Raw genomic sequence first — 27163 nt, forward strand, 5'->3', positions numbered from 1 at the left:
GCAATACTTGGGTTTTCTGTGCATGTAAACACACTGACTGTTTACCATCAGTGAGTGTGGGGTCTTCGTGTCTCCCGCGAGCTAATACTGCAGCGCCAACAGCCAGTAAAAACCTCCATAGATGTTTAAAGAAGTTGCAGTAACCAAATTTTACCACAGAATGTCATTTTAACTTTATTTCTACATAATGCACCTTTAAGTGTATGTTTGATGAACTAAAATGTTTTTTTTAGTTTCCTCTGTGCTTTGGATATTTTACTGTTCAACTCTTGATTAAATCAATCCACTGTATATAAAAGTACTTAAAGATAAAAATAAATAAATCATGAAACATAATTTATGAAAAGGAAGAATGGCTAGGTAAATTTGGAATAAAAAGCAGATATCCCTGTGGCTCAAATTGAAGCAGCAATCTGGAGTATTTCCCTTTTCAGGAATTATGAATGACGTTTAAGAAATCTAAAAGTCTGTGATAATATAAGCAATACACCACTTTTTATTTTTGTTTTCACCTGCTTTACAACAGTGGAAGGATCCCCACATTGGAATGGGATGAGGAACAGATGCAGGGTTGTGTAATGAGTTAATTCACGTTATTTAATGAGCCATAAGACATAAAAGACCGTTGCAGCAGTTGGAAAAGCAACAGATTTTATCCAGCTTGTCGTTGGTTCTTTTGGCTGAAAAGGAAAGTTACGGATTGGCCTCTCCGACAACTTCTCTAGAACGCTTTGAACTGGCGTTAAAGATGACGTGGGCATAGTTTTATACTTCGGATGTTTTGGTTTATGGTCGAATGAAAAGATGACAGATTTACCAAACACCACCAAAAACCACGCCTCTGTCAGATTTGGAAGATTCTGATTGGATCAGTAAAAGCAATGTGCCATGTCTTTTAACGCTATGTGAGATCAGTCCTAGTGGAAACGTTTAAAGTCATATTACTTATTATATTCTATAGGATTATAATAAAGTAATTAATATTTTCATTTCACAGATTGGTCACATCTTATTTATTTACTAAAACTTTGTTTGATTAGCTTTATTAAAATAGAGTTCTTTGATTTATTAAAAGGAGGGAGTCCATTCTTCATTCTTCTCTTGAGCTGGAAAGAAAGCAGTTTATAACAAATGCATGAGACCTTGAGGCCATATCTCATGCAGACTAGTTCTGTGTCAGAGGAGAGGGGGGAAATGACTTTTGGTGTAAAACATTCATTTCATTCCGTTACAGTTGACAACCTTTCTTATGGACATGAATTATAAACAAAATGATGTCAGAATAATAATTATGAAACTATACGTTTTTGCTCTGTTGCCCCGCTAGAGGTGCGGATTCACGAACAAGAGCTGTTACTTACAGCGACATCACGGATGCAGGGAAAGGGGCTTACAGGTGAAAACGTTTTCCACCTCTAGGTGGTGAACTCTATAACAAAACCTCAGAATGTCTGCTTTAATGCACCGATATGGATTCCGATCTTCATGTCTTACCCTTAGCAGCATGCAGGTAGTGTCGATGGGGGCTTTGGCCAGAAGCTGGCATGTCAGATCGAAGTAGACTTTGGGTTGAACGCCAGACAGAGGGACTGCTGCAGAAACTGTAGAGCAGACATCCTGGCTGACGGCCCAGGATCGCAGTTCCTCCACTCTTCGGCGGTCATGTTCATCAAAAGAGAAGAATTTTCTGGATGATCGAGGCTCCACAGCTCCGCCCACAGCTCCATCAAACGTCACAACAGAGAAGCCAACGTTACTGCTCAGAGTCATGGAGCCGTTGAACCATTTAGCCTGTGTAAAACATTTAGGATTGATTTCAATCACACTTCAGCATACAGATTTTCCAAATATTTCCTAAAACGTTCAGTTTCATAACTTCACCTTTTATGGGATCAACTTATGATTGAATCACAAATCATGTGATTCTGGATTTTCTTCCACTAGAAGCCATCATCACATCTGGACTGCAGTCTGATGGAAGTATAATTTTAGGAGTGTGTGTGTGTGTGTGTCTGTGTGTTTATTAAACTAATGGGCACTGTGGATAGCAGAAACTGGAGTCTTAAAAGCCATCTTTTAGGTATGGTTGAATGAATAAAACATTTTTAATGATTATTTCTGATTATGGGTCACTCTGAGTTTTTCGTGCAGGCTGAACATCTCCTGCCTACCTCCACCTATCTCCTGTGTTAGCTTCTGATAGAAAATAGACCAGGGGTGTCCAATCCTGGTCCTGGAGGGCCGGTATCCAGCAGGTTTTGTGGTTTTTTCTACTCCAACAGACTTGATTCAGTGGTTGAAACACCTGTGCAGCAGCTCATCAGGCTCTACAGAAGCCTATTAATTAGCTGCTGATTGAAATCAGGTGTGATGAAACAGACTTCAAACTAAAACATGCAGGACACCGGCCCTCCAGGACCAGGATTGGACACCCCTGAAATAGACTGTGAAATTCTAGGATTAGAAAATCCACACTTCTATGTCACACTGTGAATTTGCATTCATGGCCTTGCCCATCTTGGTTCACGCCTGCCCACAGGAAGGCTGTTTTAACATTTTTTTGCAGCATGGGGCAAGAACGGAGATTGACTTTGCAACACAGCTGAACAAGTTCTGTTAGCCGATCAGAAGCAAGGTGTGTGCATAGCATTAACTCATTCACTGCCATTGACGACTAAAGTCATCATTTGAAATCCAACCGTTCACTGCCAATGATGACTAAAGTCATCACTAGCATTTTTACTGTGTGGGCGTCGGACGAGCCCCTGCACCGTGAGAAAAAAAACATCTCAGCTCTAAAGCCGATCTTCATCCGCAAACGTCACACGTCACGTGATTAGGAAGCAGAAAATCCATGTAAAAGATAGTTTTGGGCCACAGCTGTAAAAAAAAAAGTGAGGCACGAACCAGAAAGTTGCATTCAACTGGAGTTGAGAGCTCGCGTGGGTGCACGCAGAGAGCTGCTCGCCCTCCTTATGCAATGGAACCTTGCGTTTTATTGGCTTCTATTGGTGTTTTATTGGCTTTTATGTCTTTTTGTTGTCTCTGATGCCTTTGTTGAATTGTGTGGCTTCTCTGATGACTTATGATCGAGGTGCGCTGCTGAGGCTTCGTCCTCCGGTTAATGTAGTGGGTGCTGCGCGCTGGGAACCTCACGGATGGCGTTGCTGTTTGGACTGCCCATGTGCTCTCTCCCCCCAAGCCGTGATGTGTCGGCCCTCTGTCCGCCCCAGCTCGAGAAGGAAGCATCGGAGAAGACCAGGAAAGAGAGGTAGCCGGCGCGTGAGACGTCGGGCTGGACTTCCTGGATCCCTGAAGAAGCGGCTGGTCCAATTCGGCCCAGCTTCTGACCCGGTGGTTCCGAGATGTCTTATGGATTACTCTGCACCCTGCCTAGTGAACTTGACGGCTCTGAGGGTGAGCTGGCACCGCGCCACGACCAATCGGCTCAGGGATCTCGCCAGAGTGGGGTTTGCTGGGAGAATCTACGCTCGGTTACGGGCTCAGAGTTAAAGGAGACTATGGCCGTGCGCGATCCCGGTGCTGCAGCCCCGCCGCAGACCCGGTTTGGTCTGGTCAAAGCCAGGTCTATGCTGAACAAAACTATTATTCTTCGGGATTTTTTTATTCAACAAGACTTGGGTTTTCTCTGCATCTGTGAGTCCTGGATCCCGTTTGGTGACTCAAGCGCCCTGCTGGAGCTGGTACCACCTGGCTGCTCCTGTTTTAATATCCCTAGATCAAGGGGCAGAGGTGGTGGGCTGGTTGTTGTTTTAAAATCCAGCTTTCCTTGTAAACAGCTTACACCCACCATGTCATTTTCTTCTTTTGAACTGTGCCTATTTGAACTGTGCATCTCCCCCCGCATGCTCGTCGTGCTGATTTATCGCCCTCCAAAGACTGACTCTTAACTTCCTTAATGATTTCTGTGATCTTCTGGCAGACTGCATCCTAAAATATGATTATGTCCTATTTTTTGGTGATTTTAACATCCATATCTGCTGTCCTGACAATGTGCTCTCTAAAGGTTTTTTGAATTTGCTAGATTCATTCAATTTAACTCAATGGGTATCGTCCCCAACTCATACCAGGGGTCACACCCTGGACCTGGTTCTCTCTTTTGGTCTCCCTGTCATGAACCTTGTGACTTTGCCCCCTGTGTTCTCTGACCACTCTTCAATACTCTGTAACGTTGTTACATTGCCATGCCCTGTCCCTGTGTGTGAAGCTCCAGCTACTAGGTACAGAGCCCTGGATGCAGAAACTGTTGCAAAGTTTGTGGACTGTATGTCTGTAAGGTTAGAGACCTTTAACCCAGATCCATCTAACATTGATCACTATTCACAAAACATTGATTTATTTTGTAATCAGGTCCTGGACGTGGTTGCCCCTCTTAAGCTTTGCAAGTCTAGGCCTAGGAGGGAGCCTTGGCTCTCTGATGTCACACGGGCTTGTAGGCGGGCATGTAGATCCTCAGAGAAAGTGGAAAAAGGATGGCCTACAATCAATCAATCAATCAATCAAATTTTATTTCTAAAGCGCTTTTCAAACAAAGTGTTATTCAAAGTGCTTTACAAAATGACCCCAGATTCCCATAACAGGATAAAAACATTAACAAACACATGCAATCACACGTACACGCACACACACACAGACTCACACACACACAAGTAAAAATTATATTAGGCTGAGTCCAGATGAGCCAAGTATGGTAACGCAAGGAAACACCATCAGAGGAGCCATCTGTCCCGGCAGCATCAGGTCTTCCACACTAAGTCAGGGCGCTCATTGGAGGGGGGGGCATAGACCCCCATCTATAGAGCGCCCAGGAAGCTACAGTCGACCAGGGGCGGCGTTAGGCCCGGATATTTGGGCTGAAGCCCCGGATCTTTCATGATAAGCCCCGGATCTAAATCGCGGAAGTAACATGCAGTACCAAAGTCACACAGAGAGGGCGCAGCTGGCAGTAGTTTGTAAAGTCCCATTTAGTCGTCACACACACAGGTGTGTGGTGAAATTTATTCTCCGATTTTGACCCATCCCCTGAGTTGCAGACACGCCGCGCTCGGGAACTATTTGGTGGTTTAACCCCCCAATCCAACCCCAATCCAATGCTGAGTGTCAAGCAGGGAGGCATTGGGTCCCATTTTTCTCAAAATCTTTGGTATGACCCGACCAGGAGTCGAACCCCTGATCTCCCGATCTCAGGGCAGACACTCTACCACTAGGCTACTTAGTCAGTATACAGTTTACCTGAGACTGAAGAGAAGCCCTTCAGCAGCTGGCTTCTGCAGTCTCTGTCTGAAACGCATGAGTGAAGATGGATATAAGGACGTTTTTTTAGACCAAAAGTACAACGACAGAACCCCAGCTCTGATGAGACTGGTGTTGACTCAGGTTTGTGAGTCTTATTTGAAAATATTTGTTGTGCTGCTGGTTTGCCTAAAGTTAGCTTACTATCAGGTAAAGTTGTTGGAGAAAGAAAGGGAATATTCACTATCATCTCACACTAAACACTAACAGGAACAATACTCTGCCCTGAATATGCTGAATATGTAGCTTCAGATTAAACATTATGTGGTACAAGACAAATATATATGATGTTGACTAGTGCGTGTCACGTGTGTGCGCGCATGCGTGTGTGTGCGCGTGCGCGCGCGTGTGTGTGCGCGTGCGCGCGCGTGTGTGTTAAGCCCCGGATCTTCTTCAGTCCTAAATCCGCCCCTGCAGTCGACCACCGCTCCCGGGGCAGAGGGCCCCCATAGAGGAAATACTGGATTAAAATGAGTAAAAATGTAATAAAAGAGCTAATATAAATGACAAAAATTAGAAAATAAGTAATAAATAAAATGATATAAACAGTAGAATAATAATTTAAATAAAAAAACTGTGCTAAAATATCATCATATAGAACATGCAAAGCAAGTAATAAAATATAATCATGTAAAACGAGAAATAAAACTGTAGTAAATATTTAGATAAAAGCTAACCTAAAAAGATGGGTCTTGAACCTGGACTTAAAAACATGAACGTTCTCTACGGCCCTGAGGTCCTCTGGCAGCTCGTTCCAGAGGTGAGGGCCATAACACTGGAAGGACGCCTCGCTTGTGTCCTGACTTTAGGGATGACCAGGAGACGCCTGCCAGAGGAGCGCAGAGTCCGTGAGGGTTCATATTGTAAAAGCAGTTCTGATAGATAAGAAGGCCCAAGACCATTAAGACACTTAAAAACCATTAGAAGAACCTTAAAATTGATCCTGAAACATACGGGGAGCCAATGCAATGATTCTAAAACTGGTGTCATGTGCTCCCGCCTCCTGGTCTTCATCAGGACACGTGCTGCAGAATTTTGTAGAATTTGTAAGCCTGAGATGCTCTTTTTGGGAAGACCAGAAAGCAGGGCATTGCAGTAATCTATCCTACTGGTGATAAAAGCATGCATCAACGTCTCCGTATTGGCCCGAGAGAGAATGGGGCGGACTCTGGCGATGTTCTTTAGATGTTAAAAACCTATTTTTGTGATATTTTTAATGTGTGGGATAAAAGTCAGCTCAGAGTCAAAAATCACACCCAGGTTCTTCACTTGTTCAGATGGATTAAAAGACAGAGATTGTAATTTCGGTAAAAGCTGCTCTCTCTGGGCCTCAGGACCAATGACTAAAACTTCAGTTTTGTCCTGGTTGAGCTGGAGAAAGTTCTCTGCCATCCAGGATTCGATGTCTAAAATTCAGTTAAAAAGTGCATCCATTGACTGAGAGTCATCCGGAGACACGGAGATGTACAACTGTGTATCATCAGCATAACTGTGAAAGTTAACCCCGTGTCTCCTGATGACTCCGCCAAGAGGGAGCATATAAAGATTAAAAAGCACTGGGCCAAAAATTGAACCCTGGGGCACACTACATGTAATCCCATGGACCCTAGAGGAACAGGTATCCAAACTCACCATGAAAGTCCTGTCTGTGAGGTAGGATGTGAACCATCTATGTACAGCACCAGAGAGGCCGATCTGTTGTAAACGAGTTAAAAGAATAGTGTGGTCTACTGTATCGAAAGCAGCACTTAGATCCAGTAGAACCAACACTGTCAACTTCTGTTTATCATAATTTACTCTAAAATCATTTAAAATCTTCAGAAGGGCTGTCTCGGTGCTGTGGTTCACCCTAAAACCAGACTGAAATTTCTCTAGGACATTATGAGTGTTTATAAAATCATTTAGTTGATTTAAAACCAACTTTTCTAAAATTTTGCTTAAAAATGGTAAGTTGGATACCGTCGATAATTGTTTAATTCGTTAAAATCTAAATTGCTCTTCTTCAACAGGGGCCTCACCACCGCCCTTTTAGAGGCAGCAGGAAAGACCCCTGTCTGAAGTGAGCAATTCATCATGGTTAAAATCTCATCACTAAAAGATCCATAAAATTGTTTAAAGAACGAAGTTGGAATTGGGTCCAGAACACATGTGGTGGGTCTCACTGAGGAGAAAACTTTATTAAGAGTCTCAGCTTCTACCAGGACAAAGCTGTCCAGTGTTTCCTCTGGTATAGACACACATTCAGATTTATCTAAAACTTTATTACTTATGGAGGATAAAATATTCTGTCTGATGGTGTCTACCTTCCCTCTGAAGTGGGCTGCAAACTCCTCACAGAGTGCATTTGAGGGTGTTTTCTGAAGTGAATTGGATGTACGGTTTAAAATGTTGTTTATGGTGGAAAAGAGTATTCTGGGATTGTGTTTATTGTCTAGAATGAGTTTGGAAAGGTATGCATTTCTTGAATTTCTCACTGCGTTATTATATGATTTAAGTAGCTCTGTATATATTTGATGATTTATAGTTGTTTTGTTCTTTCTCCATCTCCGCTCTGCAACCCTAAAATTTCTCTTTAGTTTCTTTAGATTTTCATTTCTCTACGGTGAAGCACGTTTTGAATAAAAACTTTTTATTTTAAGTGAAGCGAGCAGGTCGAGAGCGGATTTCAGTCTACTGTTAAAATCATTGACAGTAAAATCACAAGAGGCAGTTACCGAAGTGGGAGGGATCTTTCTAAAAACTTCAAGAAAACCTGCAGCCACTTCAGGGGTGAGATGACGCTTCCTTACAGTTCTCACAGAGGGTTCCAGCTGGATAAAACTGGTGATGATAAAAAATACACAGTAGTGATCAGATACAGCCAAATCAATAACAGAGGACACACTGGTGGACAGGCCATACGTGATGACCAAGTCCAGGGTGTGTCCTATGTTGTGAGTTGGCTGTGTGACATGTTGACTAAAATCCATATAACTCAGAATATTTAAAAACTCCTTTGAAAAAGGATCAGAAGGATTATCTATATGTAGATTAAAATCACCGGCTAAAATGATCCTTTCAAAGGAGTTGTGAAGGATTGATAAAAACTGAAAATTCTTGAATAAAAATGGCACTCTGCTTAGGAGGCCGATAAACTGAGACACATAAAATCTGAGAAGAGCTAAAAACTGCTGCTGTATATTCAAAAGTGGTAAAATTATCAAATAAAACTGGTTTGGCAGAAAGTATTGCTGAACTAATAAAAGCAGTACCGCCTCCCCTTTTGCTACTCCTCATTGAAAAATTAAAATTGAAATCTGGCGGAGAAGCCTCTGTGAGAACAACAGGTGCATCTGAACTCAGCCATGTTTCTGTTAAAAGCAGACAGTGAAGATTACGATCTAAAAGCAGGTCATTTATTAAAAATGTTTTGTTCAGCAGAAAACGAACATTTAAAAGAGCCATATTAATAGTAACAGATCTCGCGTGAGTTGTTCAGAGCATCTCTGGTTGCTTATCAGGATGCTGTGAGGGCTGCTAGAACGGCCTATTTTGCAGACATCATTGAAACAAACTCCAAGAATCCCAAGATTATCTACAAAACACTAAACTGTTCTGGTGTATCAGGAGCCTAGCTTCATGTCTCCTACAGCTGCTAGAAACTCTGAAGCTTTTCACAAATTCTTTGCTGATAAAGTATCAGGCATTAGAGCAGCTATTTCTGGTAACTCTATTGACCCTATTTCAGTTCCTCCATCACCACCCACCCTGAGCTCCCTCAATATTGTTTCTTATTCTGAGCTGAGTAAGCTTGTTGCAAGGCAGAAGCCATCTGTCGCACCACTTGACGTTCTGCCGCCTCGTCTCTGGAAGGCTGGCCCTTCATTTGGTCAGATTATCAATGGGAGCCTTAGCACAGGTGTGGTCCCAGCTGCTTTGAAAGCAGCAGTTGTTCGGCCGACCCTGAAGAAACCTGGTGCTGATGTCTCTGTGATAGAAAATTACAGGCCTATCTCTACCCTGCCTTTTACATCAAAACTGCTTGAGAAAGTCGTTCATCAGCAGCTGGTCTCACATTTAGATGACTCTGATCTGTTTGAGGTTTTCCAATCAGGGTTCAGGTCTGGCCATAGCACAGAGTCAGCTCTACTGAGAGTCTTAAATGATATCTATCACTAGATCACATCTGTGGTGCTTCTGTTAGATCTGACGGCAGCCTTTGACACAGTTGACCATGCAATTCTACCTGATCGCTTGGAACGATGGGTTGGGATCATAGGGTCTGCTCTGGATTGGTTTAGATCATATCTCCACAACAGGACATTCTGTGTTAAACTGGGTGATGTTTTTCCTTCTTGGGAGGGGCTCCGCTGGGGGGTCCCGCAAGGATCGATCCTTGGTCCTCTTTTGTTTGCCATTAATCTGCTTCCCCTGGGGTCAATCTTTCGTAAACATGGCCTATCATTCCATCTCTATGCTGACGATTGCCAGATTTACTCTCCATTGTGTCAGGAGAAAGGTCACTCTATCCAGTCCTTTGTGTCCTGTCTTAACGAGGTGAAGTCTTGGCTAATGGCCAACGTTCTGCATCTGAATGAGGGAAAGACAGATCTCATTGTTTTTCACCCGAACAGCAGGGCTGTGGATCGTTATGTTGATCTTGGCCCTCTTTCTCCCTACTCGAAACCAGTTGTCACCATTTGGGGGTGAAAATTGATAGTGGACTTAAATTTGATGCTCACATCAACTCTGTGATCTGGTCCAGTTTCTTTCACCTGAGACGCCTTGCAAAAATCAAGCCTATGCTGTCAAGAGCCCACCTGGAACGGGTACTGCATGCATTTGTAATTTCTAGGCTTGATTACTGCAACTCTCTCTATGCAGGGTTGTGTCAGTCATCACTGTGTCGCCTACAGGTTGTGCAGAACATTGCAGCCAGGTTCCTGACTGGGACCAGGAAACAGGACCACATCAGTCCGGTTCTTGCCTCCCTGCACTGGCTTCCGGTTTGTTATCGTTCACACTTCAAACTCCTCGTCTTTGTTTATAATTTTATCCAGGGTGTTGGTCCCCCCTATCTAGCCACACTCCTGAACAGACATTCCCCATCACGCGCTCTGCGCTCCTCTGACCAAGGCCTGCTCGCTGTCCCTCGTTCTAGGTGTCGTACTCGCAGGGACCGGGCTTTCTCAGTCCTAGCACCGTCACTCTGGAACCAGTTGCCACCCTCAGTTAGGCTGTCCCCATCTCTGCCAGTCTTTAAGAGTCGCCTACAAACCCACCTCCTCCGCTTGGCATTTCCTGAATGTGTTTGAATTTGGCCCTCTTGTATGTTGATTTTATTTCCCTGTTTTCATTGGTTCACTCTATCCCTTGTTTTACCCATTTGTCTTCTACTAGAATGTTTTACCTTTATTTGTAATTTGTCATTTGAATAGCTTTTATTTTCGATTTATTCACCATATTTAACTTTCTCTTGTACCATGTTCAGCGCCTTGGGCTTCCCGATAGGGTTGTGGAAGGCGCTTTATAAATAAAGCTTTGATTGATTGATTGAGAAAAGCTTCTGTCGATCACAATTTCACAACGAATTATGAAAGAACGGATAATGCTCGAAACGCGCAGATTCTTCCTGATGTAAGAGGTAAGCCTCCTCTTTGTTTTGGTTGTTTTGGCGTCTACATCATCCTAGCGCGCAACGTTCTGTGACTCTTAAAAAAACAGTAAAAACTGTGAGAAACGGTGGAAGCGAACAGCATTACCGATCAGGAAACGGCTGGCAGCGAATGAGTAAATGAAAATGATCAATCCTGCTGTTTTCAGTACCTCCGCACCAGCTAACATTCTGTAGCTCAGAAGAGGAACATTTAAACTAGAGAGATTTACATTTTAGGCTAGGGTTTAGTGTTAATTATAACTATGAACAACAGATTCATAGACATCTGGAATGCATATACCCTGTCTAATTAGGTTTGAGATATCTCACTTGTTGATCACATTTGTTATGGATATCTCAAATGGTAAGTGGCCTGTTTTTATATAGCACCCTCTAAAGTTTTACAACTCCCCAAGGCAAGTTTATGATTTCTGCTAGGAACACAATAGTTGTTGATAGTAAGAATACTAAATGGACTAGGAGATATCCAGGAGGCATCCTGACCAGATGCCCGAGCCACCTCAACTGGCTCCTCTCGATGTGAAGGCCCCTCCCGGATGACCGAGCTTCTCACCCCATTTCTAAGGGAGAGCCCAGCCGCTCTTCGGAGAAAACTCATTTCGGCCGCTAGTATCCGCGATCTCGTTCTTTCGGTCATTACCCAAAGCTCATGACCATAGGTGAGGGTAGGAACGTAGATCGACCGGTAAATCGAGAGCTTCACCTTCTGACTCAGCTCTCTCTTTATCACGACAGGCCGGTACAACGCCCGCATCACTGCAGATGCAGCACCAATCAGCCTATCCATCTCACGCTCCAGTTTTCCCTCACTCGTAAACAAGACCCGGAGATACTTAAACTCCTCCACTTGGGGAAGGACCTCATCCCTGACCAGGAGAAGGCATTCTACCCTTTTCCGAATCAAGACCATGGTCTCAGATTCAGAGGAGCTGATTCTCATCCCAGCTGCTTCACACTCGGCTGCAAACCACTCCAGCGAAAGCTGAAGATCACGTTCTGATGAAGCCAACAGGACCACATCATCTGCAAAAAGCAGAGACCTGATCCTCAGGCCACCAAAACGGATGCCCTCCACACCTTGGCTGCACCTAGAAATCCTGTCGATAAAGGTTATGAACAGAATTAGTGACAAAGGGCAGCCTTGGCGGATTCCAACTCTCACTGGGAATGAGCCCGACTTACTGCCGGCAATGCGGACCAAGCTCTGACACCGATCATACAGGGAACTAACAGCCAGTATCAGAGGGCCTGGTACCCCATACTCCCGGAGAACCCCCACAGGGCCCTCCGAGGGACGCGGTCAAACACCTTCTCCAAATCCACAAAACACATGTAGACTGGTTGGGAAAATTCCCACGCACCCTCCAGGATCCCCCTAAGGGTATAGAGCTGGTCCAGTGTTCCACGGCCAGGACGAAAACCACATTGCTCCTCCTGAATCTGAGGTTCAACAATCCGATGGACCCTCCTCTCCAGAACCACTGAATAGACCTTACCAGGAAGGCGCAGGAGTGTGATCCCCCTATAGTTGGAACACACCCTGCGGTCCCCCTTTTTAAATAGGGGGACCACCACCCCAGTCTGCCAGTCCAGTGGGACTGCCCCCGATGACCACGCGATATTGCACAGCCGCGTCAGCCAACGCAGCCCCACAATATCCAGAGCCTTAAGGAACTCCGGGCGGATCTCATCCACCCCTGGACCCTTGCCACAGAGGAGCTTTTTAACCACCTCAGTGATCTCAGCACCAGAGATTTGAGAGGCCAACCCAAAGTCTCCAGACTCTGCTTCCTCACTGGAAGACGTGTCGGTGGGATTGAGGAGGTCTTCGAAGTATTCTGCCCACCGATCCACAATGTTCTGAGTAGAGGTCAGCAGCACACCGTCCCCACTATAGTTTGGTAGTGCACTGCTTTCCCCCGAGGCGCCGGATGGTGGACCAGAATCTCCTCGAAGCCATACGGAAGTCTTGCTCATGGTCTCACCGAACTCCTCCCATGCCCGGGTTTTTGCCTTAGCCACCACCTGAGCTGCGTTCCGCTTGGACTGCCGGTACCTGTCAGCTGCCTCTGGAGTCCCACAGGCCACACAGGTATTTCCATAATTTGCAACACAAATCTTGTGGTTTACCTTCACAAAATTCAACCAAACCCCAGATTTTTTCCAGCATTTTCTTAGTCTGTGAACTTGGAGAAGTGCAGTATAAAACTATAAACTATGTGAGTAAGAGAACAGCCAGTTCCCCAGTGATGTGACTGAGACCCTAGTCGTATGATGCACAGCAGAGGGAAGATCAGAGCTGTGTGGTTCATTAACAGGGATTTTAGTCTTTAGTATCCATCCATTATCATCCACTTATCTGATGTTAGGTTGCGAGGGCAGCAGCCTAAGTCAAGAGGCCCAGACTTTCCTCTCCCCAGCCACTTGGGCCAGCTCCTCTGGGGGAATCCTAAGGCGTTCTCTGGCCAGGTGAGACATAGTCCCCCTGCGTGTCCTGGGTCTTCCTTTGGGTCTCCTCCCAGTTGGATGACCTCTTTCTTTTGGTCATTATCCAAAGCTCGTGACTAGGGATATCCTGACCAGGTTTTATTGCCCTCGAGTCCGAGTCATTTGATTTTGAAAATCTGCCGATACCGAGTCCCGATCTGATACTTTTGATACATAAAAAAAAGAAAGAAAGAAAGAAAAGGAAGAAACAGTTCCAGAATGTTCCTTATTTTTTATTTAATTAGCTTTTTATTTCAATTTTTAACAACAGATCGCTTCTGTGAGGTGGACATGGTTTGGGGAATGCATTTAACCCAAGACATGCAGAATCACACACTCACAGTTCTTATGGTAAAAGAGAATCTTTATGTTTAAACGGGAACTGAAGGTGCACTGGAAAAGCCCAGTGGTGATCGAGAACGGGAGCGCAGCGTCTGAGGAGGGGAGAGCAGATACAGGTGAGTCCAGGAAGGTAAGTCTAAACTTGGTGGGTGCAGAGAATAGACTTACTGGGAGTAGGGGGGCGTAGGAATGAGGGAGGGTAGGTTGGGTGCTGGGGTGAATCCAAGTGGGGTGTCCAGGAGAGGGAGCGAGAGGAGAGCAGGAGAGCGGGCCGGCCAGGAGGAATGGAGAACGGTGGGAGCTGAATCCACAAATCCTATGGGGCACAGGTGAGTAATCCTGAGGAGTCGCAGAAAACCAAAAAAGTTCCAAAACCTGGAAACGTGTACGCACAGGGAAAATATCCAAAGGTTCACAAAAAATCCTAGAAACACTAGAGCACAAAATCCAAGAGTCGCAAGAGGGCAGGAAACTACCAAGCTGTAGTAATCATCCGGCGTCAAGGATTGTTCTCCATCCTCCTTTTGTAGCCAGACCCGCTGATTGCAAGTCAGCTGCAGCTGGAGCCTCCCTCTCCTGAAACACACAACTCAAAGATGGGAAAATGAGAGGAGTACTCACACAGGCACATGACAGTACCCCCCACCCCCAATGGATGCCTCCTGGCATCCTAGCAGACGTGGCCTCGTAGTCCCGGATCAGGGACGGATCCTCAATGAAGGAGCGGGGGACCCAGGAACGCTCCTCCAGACCGTACCCCTCCCAGTCGACCAGGTACTGGGTACGCCGGCCACAGCGTCGAGAATCCAGAATCCTGCGAACTGTATAAACCAAACCCCCTTTGTAGAACCGCGCAGGTGGCAGAGGAGCTGGCGTACGGCAGAGGGGGCTCAAAACCACAGGCTTAATTAAGGACACGCGGAATACAGGGTGAACCTTAAGGGAGGGTGGGAGCTCCAACCGAACCGTGGGGGCAGTAGGGACGTCCAGTATCTTGAACAGACCTTTAAACCTGGGAGACAGCATACGGGAGGTTGCCTTTAGCGGGATGTCCTTGGATGACAGCCAGACCTCCTGACCAGGGGCGTAATCCAGAGAAGGGCGCCGCCGGCGATCCGCCAGCCATTTGTTCCTATCGGCTGTTCTGTCCAGAGCCACCCGGGTGGAGGCCCAAGCACGTTTGGCCCCCCGGAGGAAACACAGGACCGTGGAGGGAGCAGAGGGCTGCTGGGGAAACAAGGATGGTTGATAACCTTAAGGAGGCTTCGAAGAGAGACTGACCTGTTGAAGTTGAGACGTGGCAGTTATGGGCATATTCGACCCAGGTGAGGTGGGAACTCCAGGAGGATGGGTGAGCGGAGCAGACGGAGCGCAGCAGACGCAGTGGAACAGATGCAGTGCAGCATCGCCCCGAGCTCCTGGTTCATGCGCTCACATTGTCCATTAGTCTGCGGGTGGTAACTGGACAAGAGGGCAACTCTGGCTCCCAGAGCCTCGGCATACTCCTTCCATACTCTAGAGATGAACTGGGGTTCCCGATTGGAGAGAATCTCCTCAGGTATACCGTGCAGCCGGAACACATGCTTAATGAGCAGTTTTGCTGTAACTATGGAAGAAGGGAGATTTTAACAGTATGAGGTGGAAGGCTTTAGAAACCCGGTCCACAATGGTGAGTATCGTATTGAAACCATGGGAGTCTGGCAGCCCGCAGACGAAATCCAAAACTACGTGAGACCAGGGGCGAGAAGGAATCGGAAGAGGATTTAATAATCCTGCCGGAGACCGATGGTCCCCCTTTTGCTGAGCACAAATGTGGCAACCTGAGATATCATCCTTTACATCCTTGTACATTGCCGGCCACCAGAAAGTTTGTCTTATAAGGGCAATTGTGCATCACGCTCCTGAGTGTGGAGAAAACCTGCCAGTGTGTGCCCAGTAGATGACTTTGCCCCTCATAACCTGTGGTACATAGAGCCGGCCAGGAGGACCCTTACCTGAACCTGGGTCAGTCTTAAGTGCCTCCAACACCTGATCCCGGATCTTCCATGTGACTCCACCCACCACACATGCCGGGGGAGAATTGTGGAGGGCTCGACCTCCTGATCTTGAGCGCACTGTCTAGAGAGGGCGTCTGGTTTGGTATTCTTAGGACCTGGGCGATAAGAAATCTGGAAATTAAAACGGGAAAAGAAAAGAGATCACCCGTACTGCCGTGGGTTAAGCCTCATTGCCTCTCTTAAGTAGACCAGGTTTTTGTGATCTGTCCAGATGATGAAAGGTGTCTCAGCTCCCTCTAGCCAGTGTCTCTACTCCTCTATTGCGAGCTTCACAGCCAGAAGCTCTCTGTCGGCCATGTCGTATCTGCTTTCAGTGGGGTTTAAACGGCAAGAGAAAAAAGCACAAGGGTGAAGTTGATTGTCCGAGGGAGATACCTGAGAAAGAACTGTGGCTACACCGGTGTCTGAGGCATCCACTTCAAGTGTAAACTGGCATTGGGGATCAGGTCGGTGGAGCACAGGGGCGTTTGTAAATCTCCTCTTTAGTGTCTGGAAAGCAGCCTCGGCTTCTGGGGACCAAACAAACGGCCGATTAATAGAGGTCAAGTTTGTCAGAGGGGCGGCTGTCCAACTGTAGTTCCTGATAAACCTCCTATAAAAACTGGTGAATCCCAGGAACCTCTGCAGTTGTTTACGGGACATCAGTGTGGGCCATTCAGTGATAGCATGGACCTTCTCGGGGTCTGCCTTCAACCTCCCGCTCTCAATGATGAACCCTAGAAATGTTACCGTAAGGACATGAAACACACATTTCTCAGCCTTCACATATAGGCATTTCTCTAGGAGGCACTGTAACACAGACCTAACATGCTTAACGTGTTGTTCCTCAGAACTAGAGAAGATTAAAATATTGTCTAAGTAGACAGTCACAAACTTATTCAAATAGTCTCCCAAAACAGACTTCACTAGGGACTGAAAAACAGCTGGGGCATTAGTCAAACCAAAAGGCATCACCAGATATTCGAAATGTCCGATGGGTGTCTTAAATGCAGTCTTGCACTCGTCCCCCTGACAAATCCGTACCAAATGGTAAGCATTTCTAAGGTCCAAATGACTGAAAGTGGCATCCTGAATGGGCTCAAAGGTAGAAGTTAACAATGGCAGAGGGTACTTATTCTTAACAGTTATCTATTAAGACCCCTGTAGTCGATGCAAGGTCTGAGCATTCCCTCCTTCTTAGGAACAAAGAAAAAACCAGCTCCCAGAGGCGAGGAAGACGGTCTGATGAGTCCGGCGGCCAGAGACTCCTGAATGTAGCTTTCCATGTTCTCTCTCTCAGGCTTCGAGAGGTGATAAAGGAGGCTGGAGGGAAGAAGAGCTCCAGGCAGCAGATCTATGCTGCAGTCGAAGGGTCTGTGAGGAGGAAGTGAAGAAGCCCGATCCTTACTGAAAACTTGACTGTGGTCGTGGTAGACTGGTGGCACTGCAGATAAATCAATCTTTTCCACCGGAGGGTCAGCGGGACTACGGAGGATCGGAGAGGCTGAGCGGAGGCAGGTCTGTGAACATTCGGGTCTCCTCTCCTCTACTCGATTCATTTTCCAGTTCACGTGGGGGTTGTAGAGAGACAGCCAGGAGTGACCCAGGACCAGCAGAGACTGAGGAGAGGGAAATACATAAAAAGCCGAAGTCTCCTTGTGGTTACCGGACACCTGTAACTGCAGAGGGATGGTCTGGTGAGTGACGGTGGATAGGTTCCGGTCGTCCAAAGATGACACGGAGAGAGGAGTAGGTAGCCGAACGGTACGGATCTTCCATCTCTTCACCAAGTCAGGGTCCATCAAAGATTGCTCACAGCCAGAGTCAACTAGTGCCTCGAGTGTAAACTGCTCAGAATTTAAAAACACAGAACACTGGAGTATGCAACGGGAGCTTGCAGAGGCTGAGTTATTGCCCACCAGTAGTCCCGTCTTTGCTGGTGGACTCTGCCTTTTGACAGTACTGGGCAGGCTCTAGCGAAGTGTCCAGACTCCTCACAATATAAACACAGACCTGACCTTACACCATGTTGTCTCTCCTCCTGGGTGAGGTGAGTCCTTCCCATCTGCATGGGTTCATCTGGGCTCTGCAGAGGAGCAAGGACCTGAACCATGATTACGGTCAGGAGTGAAGGAGGTTCTGACACTGGAACTCTGGTGCCGCAGCTCATGATGGCGCTTATCGATGGAAATAGCCAGGTGAATGAGTTCCTCCAGCGAACGGGGTTCCGGGCACAACGCCAGCTGGTTCCGGACTCGGACGTTGAGGGACTCAGTGAAAACAGCAAGAAGGGCATCCTCATTCCAGGAAGACCGTGCTGCCAAACTTGGGAACTCCACCGACATATCCGCCACCGATCTCTGACCCTGCGATAAATTCCATAGCCGTTTTCTGATATCCGTAACGGACTCAGTACTGCCAAAAGTCAGCTTGAAATCAGTTAAAAAGTCTTCAAAGGGACCAGATAGGAACGTGGAACAGTGACTCTTCGCTTCCACCCATCTCAGGGCTCTTCCGCGAAGTAATCCATCACGCGATCTTAATTGAGTCTGTGGTGAAAGCTCCTGGTGATCGTTCGAATGCGAGTCAACATTGTAAAAGGAAGCTGTAACAGTCCTCGAACTCGCCGCTGAAGGTCAGAGATGGCAGTTATGCGGCTGGACGGAAGTGGGGGACTTCTGTGGGAACTGCTGCTTCAAGTCCGGGGACAACAGGAGTAACAGAGGCGGCCAGCGGAGGTTCCGAAGCGGAGGCCTGAGTCTGCGGTCGGGACAGCCTGTCGTGTATCTGCCGCACCAAGACCTCCAACTGCTGGTATCGGTTGTTTGCTGCGTGTAACTGCTCCATTAGCAGCGGCAGGGCTTGTTCATGTCGTTCATCTGTGGAGCAGATCAGTGAGAGGTGTGTCTGCGGGGCTAGCGGTTTGGCCGGATGATTCTGACATGGTTTGGGGAATGCGTTCACAAAAAATCCTAGAAACACTAGAGCACAAAATCCACGAGTCGCAAGAGGGAAGGAAACTACCAAGCTGTAGTAATCATCCGGCGTCGAGGAGTGTTCTCCATCCTCCTTTTGTAGCCAGACCCGCTGCTTGCAAATCAGCTGCAGCTGGAGCCTCCCTCTCCTGAAACACACAACTCAAAGATGGGAAAATAAGAGGAGTACTCACCCCGGCACATGACAGAGGTAGCTTGAACAATCAAGCAATAAACAACATAAATTCTTCACTTTTGGACTTTATTGCAAATATAAAAAGTCTAATATAAAAACAGATAGCACTTCAGCTTAAAATACCTGCCAGGGGTCTATTTTGCCTCGGCCCCCAAAATGCTTAGATACGTCCCTGGGCATGGGGCGGAGAATTGAAGATTATCTGAATTGTATCAACTATATAAATACTACATGCTGATAAATGATTGCTTTATACAGGTACAAATGTGTAGTGGGATAAATCCACCTACATTTTATTTATTTAAGAACTTTGTTTTGTTTTCTTGGTTTTTATTTTCTTGTTTTCCTGTCCTGTCTGTCTCTGATCTTCCTGCATCTCTCAGTCCTCCAGAAAAATTCCTGCCTGCTTCCTTCTTTTTCACCTCACAAGTAACTTTTTAACTAGCAGATCAAATCGATCTATTGACCGCAAAAAATGCGGAGTGTGCGCTGCCGTGCGAGCGCGTCCACACGTCATGCTCAAATACAGGCAGAACTTACCAGAGAGAAAATGAACGGACACGAACGACAGTGTGTTAATTATATATTTTTGGTGACGCCACTTAGAAACTTAGAAAATGTTACTGTGGCCGTGTGCAGAACGCAGCTGGAGTTCATGAATAATCAGCGGTCTGCCTGCCGCTCTGCATCTCTGCTCTAAAGAATCCCTGCTGCGCGGCGTCCATGTAAATAATGTATTATAGGTAGAAACTGGATCTCTTTGTGCTCCTTCTGGGTGTGTAGGTTAAGGGCATCAGGGGAGCCTGACAACCTTTAAGGAGAACCAAGTTGTTCTCCTGTAATTTGAACCCAGTATCCAACTCCGGATCGGGGCTTGGATTGGGAAGTAAAGCCCGAGTCCCGATCAGTCTGAAACCACGAGATTGGGCTGATTTCCGATCATGTGATCGGATCGGGACATCCCTACCCATGACCATAGATGAGGGTTGGATCTTAGATCAACAGATAAATAAAGAGCTCCATCTTCCAGCTTAGCTCTCTCTTCACAATGAAATTTGGCAATGAAAAATACTGACTTTTATGTATCAGTGCCGATTGAAAATTTTTGGTTGGTACTAAAGAGGAACAGAATTTCTGCACCTAACCCTACTGTAGAAGGTGCTAGGTAAACACAGGCCATTTTAGCACAGCTAATTTATTGGAAAAAGAAACAAGTTAATGAAAAGTAAAATAATTAGTAGCTTCATGTGGAACCTTGACTCTGTGCAAGCGGATTATGTCTCCATTCTGAAAGATTTTAGGGTGGTCGTCCATCTCCCTGCAGAAGATGGTGCAGACAATCTTCTGGTTGGATTCATCAGTGATCTTCAAGCTGGAGCAGTAATCTGTGGGAAGACAACTTCCTGGAATCATCTTTGTGATTGCCATCAACATAAATAACTATAACAGACACTATTTAAGTAATAGTAAAGACACTATTTTCCTTCACATGGGCTGCCCTGTTGTATTTATGTTTGAATCCAATCAGGCATCATTTTTCTATTTGGAGAAAATGAAAAAATCAAAAGCAGGTCAGGAAATGGTCACAGGAAATGGTTAGTTCATTACTGCGGGCAGACTAAAAATGGCCCCTTTTTCAAACTCCTAAAGCAGCTGGTAATCTATCAACTCAACTGGTTATCGTCATCTGGCAAGCAGGTCTAGAATTGGATCACCATCAAAAATGTCTAAAAGATCTAATGTCTTTTTATTTCATCAAGACCTTTGAAATGTACAATTATGGATACATTTCATCCAATCATTGTGCACGTTGCGTTCTTATCGACTGGATCGTAACCATTCATCAAACTGGGCAGGGATAATTTCACTACCGTGTGTCAAGCATGACAGCAGAGGAGGGGTGTGCGTTACATTTCGCCAGGCCTATGGAGCGCTGGGGGAAACGCTGCATTTTGCCACTTAAATAGTTAGTACTTAGTTAAAAAACATTTGACCTTAGACACAATAAATACCAACTGCTATCTGGGACTTATGCACTTGTATTACAACAGCAAACCAACCTGCAACTTAATTAAGCTACAACAGAAAAGAAAAGAAAGAAAATCTTTTATATAGCACCTCAAGATAAAAATCACGAGGTACTTCACAAGAACAAAAAAATTCTAAACATAAAGATTTTTTTAATGATTATAAAATATGGTTAAAATGAGAAGAAACTGATTAAAAATGTAAGGAAACGGAAAGAGAAAATGAATAGGAAAGAGGGAAATCAGTGGATCCGGGGAACGGCAGAGTTGGTGTAACAAAAAAAAAGGCTGGAGAGTCTGTTGCAAACCTTTATACGTGTGCAAAATCTGTTGGGAAAACATGTATAAATAGAGGCAATTGTTTTGTAAAGGGTTTTCAATAAACACGTAGGATCCATTACAACTAAACAAGCTAGCTTTTAATCACAAACACAGAACTCTCAGGCCCCCAATGGCTGTCATCCCTAGCTCATGTCCCTGTGAGAATGCACATTACCAAAGGAAACTAGATAGCGCTAAACACCAGTCACAGTTTTCTAGGTCCAAACATCTTGTTGTCCACAACTTCAACTGGTGTTTTTATTTTTGGGACTATGGTAGTTTGTCCTAAAGTTGAAGTGGTAGCAGCTAGGGCTGAAACGATTCCTTGAGTACCTCGAATAGTTTGAGTACAAAAATTCCTCAAGTCAAATTCTCTGTCTCGAGGCTTCGTTTAATTCATGTTTAATTAATCCATGGCTTTGCAATCGCCCGGGGTCATGTTTCACCCGGAATGAAATAAGTGACGCACATACACACTGCACTGAATGCACACGCGAGGAGCGAATGTAACTTAACTTTCTCTTAAGCCATGGCAGACAACGTGGACCCCGGTGGAGTGCGAAAAAGACAGAAAATGTCAAAGGTGTGGGGCAATTTTTCACGTTTTAAGGCGGAAAACATAGTCCAGTGTAAATACTGTAAAATGGAATTAACCTATCACAACACCACATCCACGTCCAGGTGCTGCAGCACCTGACCAGGAAACATCCACATGTAAATGTCATTTCTGCAGATGGACTCGGAGGTCTGCTATATATTCTGCGGACACTGTGCGACTCTTTCGTTTGTAGCACTCAGTTTCAGCTCACACTGTGTGTCTGGTAGCAACACGTCGGACCTAAAAATGTGCTAAAAATAGCAGTTTTTACACAACACGTCAGACTTTTTATTGTGTTGTTATTGACGTCTGTTGTCCCTCAGGATTGCTGCAGGAGGACACGGGTATTTATGAGAGTGGCGGAGGAAAACGAAAGAAAGTAAATGTTTAGTGATCAGTATAATTGACAAAACCACGGCAAACATGCACAATCCTTGTTTCAGGTTGTTTACTTATTTTTTGCACAGGCATTTGTTTACTGTGAAGTAAAGCTGATGTGCTGAAGTTAAGAAAATTAATTTTGAATAAAACTTGAAGAATAACTGGCAATTGCAGGCTCATTTTAAGAGGTCTTTCATATTTTATAACATGATATTTGATATAATGGTTTACAAACGCAAAAGGGTAATTTATTAGAGTACTCGATTAATCAATAAAAGATTCAATAGAGTACTCGATTACAAAAATAATCGATAGCTGCAGCCCTAGTAGCAGTCAGCCTGATATTATGAGCGGAGAACCTCTCACACCAGTGGTGTTCTGGTGCTAAATACGTGAGTGTGTGATGAGTGGACGACCCACAGAAATGTGGGAGTGAGGTGGCTTGGTGAGACCGACAACTGGATGGTCCAGTTGTTGGTATTGGACCAAGCCATGTTATTGGCAAATGTGAGAGAACCACTTCCTGTTTTTTCATTATTTTTAATCTCCACAATATATTTATAGCTATACTAAGTTGGAATGTCGTTGAGAAGCATGAAAAAAGGTTTAAAGCTGGCTTGTTTTTAAGATTTGCTGTTTTCTTTAATCAGTGTTTAGCAAAGACCCAAAATTTGCACCAACTAGAGCAGTAAAGTAAGAACTATTGGAATCAGCACGAGTCAACACATGGAAAAATGATCAGAGTTGTATTTTTTAAACAGATTAATGTCCTGTTTATTTACACTAAAGGAGCAAAGCTCCAAAGTCACACTGGCACAGCTAGGAAGAGTTTGTTCTGCTTCCACTTTCACTTACTGGTACCTTATCTGGGTCTACTGCTTATATATGTCAGTGGTGTAGTGCTGCATGTCTATTAAGGGTCTACTGAAGCATATCATTGGGTGTTCTGTGTTCTTGACTCACCTGTGCCATAGGACTTAAATGGCTGTTTAAAGAACACCACCACGCCGTACACGTTAACAAGTTCCTCTGCCTTCAGATCACTCAGCTTTACATATGTGTGCTTGGGAGGCTTAAGAAAAACAAAAGAAATGTGATAAAGCATCAGTCCAAGTGGCCACGTTGGTTAGAATTTTATGAAGCCAACAAGACGCGAGAGAAAGGCCTCAGCCTGGGCCTCACATTAATAGATGTTTGACCATTTCTACTCTCTGAACTTTAGTTGTGTCCTCTCTGTGGGTTCGTGTTTGGATGTTAATCACAGAATCATTTTGGACACAGAGGGCAAGCTGTGGTTACTGACTGCACTAATGGATCATCAAAGCAGTTTATGCTTCTTTTTTATCAGTAAGTAAAACTATATTTCTGTACTTTATTTCACTGGTTGAATGGGGGAAAAGCTTTGTCATTTAACTGCTTGGTCAAACATGTTAGTGGGGCTGCATCAGAAACTTGAGTGGGTGCCCACTTCTCCTGTCTCCTGCTCAGGAACAGTTGTTGGAGCAGGTGGCTGGCTGTTCCCGTTTGCCGGAGCAGCCGGGACGCGTGGACCAGCTCCTATGCGAGGTTGTAGTCATGCTGGTCACTTGTGGATCTCTGAGGGAGACCACAAAAACACTGCAGCTCTTTTAGTTCACGCTGCTTCATTTTTGAGCCGCTCAACCGCATTTGTCTCACTAATAGTTTGGGGGGGAATTCTGTGCGTTTACCATAACACCGCTTGGTCTAAGATGGGTTGAAATAAAATGTGTTGGTGGGGCTACTGGGTAACGAAACTAGAGCTACGTATCTGACCGAGGATAGCAGAGTCTATTGGGCTTTGCTGTTCCACCTCGGTCAAAGATCTGTGAGTACACCAGCGCTGTGTCGACATGCAGCCAGGAGCCATGTTAACACTGCCATACTCGCGGATCTTTGACTGTGGTGGACCAGCGAAGCCCATTATCCTTGGTCAGCTTACCTAGTTATGATTTTGTCACTAAGCAGGCTGGAGGTGCCTTCACTTTGGCACCTCCAGCTTTACATATGTGTGCTTGTGTTTTTCTTGCAAAAAATGCTGCTGGCTTCGGGTTAGCTTGTAGCTAATGTCCCGCTGATCTCTGACCTTGGAGCACGAGCTGATGAAAAAGGCCAGGGTGCCGGCTACAGTCCCAGTCTATGTTAGATCTCCACAAGCGACTAGCATGACTACAGCCTCGCACAGAAGCCAGGTGGCCATGCGAGTGGGCTACCTCAGAGCCCCTTCTTAGCTTCTTGGGTTAGCTAACTTAGCTAGTAGCTACATTAGTTAATTTGTTCCAGCTGTAACAGCCCCACCCTCAGCTCCACCTCTGTTTCCCATTTTTGGATCATCTAGGCATGACAAGACGTGTGACACGGCCAAAATGTCAGTGGTGGCGTGAACCTCCCATTTGGCTTCCAATCTGCCCTCCACAGAGCAATGGTCGGGCTATGTCAATCCTTGTTATATGTCGTTGGTCTAGGCCAGCGTGCCGTGCTGCATACCAACACTCATAATATTAAAGTTCTTTTAAAGCATATATTGGAAAATGGGCTGCATTTGCCAACAGTTACCAGAGGTATGTACCACAATCAGATTATTATGGATGTACATGTCCATATGAACAAGATCCTGTGCATTTCAGCTGACGATTACAATTATGAGCAGCTACGAATGTTAAAACATCAGCAACAAAAGGTTATATAAAGATTAGAATGATGAGCTCATTGGTTTAAGTTTAAAGTACTCATGGCTTTAGATCTGGACTTGAATTAATAATTATTTTTATCACAGTTTTACACATTTCTTTCTTTCCTGGAAACTTGACATGTCTGAATAAGATTACTGACTAAAGTTGTCGTTAAAGATCAGTCTGCGCCTACATACTAGTCCTTGTCTGGTACAGCACAGCCCTACTCACTGTAGTATCAATGCTGACCCAAAAAATCCCTTCGCTCAGCTCAGAAAGGCTTGCTAGTGGTCCCCCACTTCAAGCGGAAGCCCAGGATTGACCGTACCTTTGTCATGGCCACCAGGCTTTGGAACAATCTCCTGCTTTAGATTAAGTATTTCTCATTTCATAAGATTTTTATTGTCAGTACAGATCACTGATATAGTGCAGTAGTCTGTTTTTGCTGTTTTATGTTATTTTTCCAGCTTCTTTTATCTACAATTCTCAAAATAAGGACCCACTTTACTGTGCTGTGGTTTATTTATTGTCTACCTGGTCCAAACAGTTCTTTCCTTCAGGAGTTTAAAGACTTTGTTGGTCATTTGAAAATTCACATTGATGATCCCTCAGACTACTTAGCGATGGCTTTCTCCAACCTCATGGACTCCTTCAGCTTTACCCAGCATGTTTCTGGCCCCACACACACAAGAAGACACACTCTAGACCTTGTTTTTACCCTGGGTCTAAATGCTGACAGTGTTTGCCCTAAGGACATTTATATTTCAGATCACCGCTGCATTTAACTTGTCAGTTTCTGCATCCCCACCTCCTGGTTGGTTCACGTTTTTTTTAATGGGAGACCAGCTAGCAAATTTTCTACTGCCAGCAGCCTTTCCCAGGATCTACCGTCTTCCCTCTTTCATTTTCTCTCTCCCTTTCCTTAATTTTTTAAATCACAATTTTCATTTTTTCTCATAGTAAAAATATTTCAAAATATTTAAAATCTTTTTTCATACTTAATTTTTTTTTTTTGTTCTTGTGAAGCGCCTTGTGATTTTTCTCTTGAGAGGCACTATATAAGATTGTTTTCTTTATTTCTAATAAAGGGACCACTTAAACAACACAATGTAACTCCAAGTCAATCTCACTTCTGTGAAATCAAACTGTCCTCTTAGGAAGCATCACTTATCAGTTCCACCACTGCTGTGCAAATGGAACAAACAATAGGTGGAAATTACAGGCAATTAACTAGACATTCCCAATAAATGAGTGGTTTTGCTGGTGGTGACCACTTCTCAGTTCCTCTGCTCTGGCTGATGTTTTGGGCTGTTTTGAATGCTGGCAGTGCTTTCACTCTAGTGGTAGCATGAGACGGAGTCTACAACCCACACAAGTCGCTCAAGTAGTGCAGCTCATCCAGGATGGCACACCAATGTGAGCTTTGCTGCATCTGTCAGCATTGTGTCCGGAGCATGGTGTTACCAGGAAACAGGTCAGTACACCAGGAGGCGTGGAGGAGGCCGTAGGAGGGCAACAACCCAGCACCAGGACCACTACCCTATGCCACTGGGCAAGGGGGAACAGGTGGAACATTGTCAGAGCCCTGCAAAATAATATCTAACGAGCCACAAATGTGTATGTGTCTGCTAAAAGGGTCAGAAACAGACTCCGTGAGGGTGGTATGAGGGTCCAACTTCCACAGATAGGAGTTGTGCTTACAAGTGATTGGTAAATTCACCACTGGCACCCTGTGGTGTTCACAGATGAAAATTATGTTCACACTGAGCACATGTGACAGATGTAACAATGTCTGGAGACACCATGGACAACATTCTGCTGTCTGCAACATCCTCCAGCATGACCAGTTTGGCTGTGGGGTGGCATTTCTTTAGAGGGACGCACAGCCTTCCATGTGGTCGGCACAGGTAGTCTGACTGCCATTAGGTACTGAGGTGAGATCCTCCGACCCTAATGAGACCATAAGCTGGTGTGGTCAGCCCTGGGTTCCTCCAAATGTAAGACAATGCTACACTTCATGTGGCTGGAGTGTGACAGCAGTTACTGCAAGACAAAGGAATTGAGGCTAAGGGCCCATTCCCCAGGTCTGAATCCAATTGAGCACATCTAGGACTTCATCACTCGCTCCATCCACCAGCCAC

General features: G+C 45.2%; 1 protein-coding gene across 6 annotated transcripts in view; it reads right to left on the reverse strand.

The window, feature by feature from the left end:
- The window catches only part of pot1 (protection of telomeres 1 homolog), a 93847-nt gene that overhangs the window by 38815 nt on the left and 27869 nt on the right, over nt 1–27163 (reverse strand). For 5 of the 6 annotated variants that reach the window (XM_054746531.2, XM_015965653.3, XM_054746529.2 and 2 more), the window contains 3 exons: nt 23296–23404; nt 20260–20390; nt 1495–1791 (listed from right to left, as the gene is read on the reverse strand). In XM_054746531.2, coding sequence (XP_054602506.1) covers nt 1495–1791; nt 20260–20390; nt 23296–23404 — 537 coding nt within the window. Of the gene's footprint in view, nt 1–1494; nt 1792–15792; nt 15967–16230; nt 16807–20259; nt 20391–23295; nt 23405–27163 lie in introns of those variants that run through there. The other variant, XM_070544117.1, reaches the window with a different exon arrangement.

The sequence above is a fragment of the Nothobranchius furzeri genome, chromosome 14, assembly GCF_043380555.1.
Source record: "Nothobranchius furzeri strain GRZ-AD chromosome 14, NfurGRZ-RIMD1, whole genome shotgun sequence".
Taxonomy (NCBI): domain Eukaryota; kingdom Metazoa; phylum Chordata; class Actinopteri; order Cyprinodontiformes; family Nothobranchiidae; genus Nothobranchius; species Nothobranchius furzeri.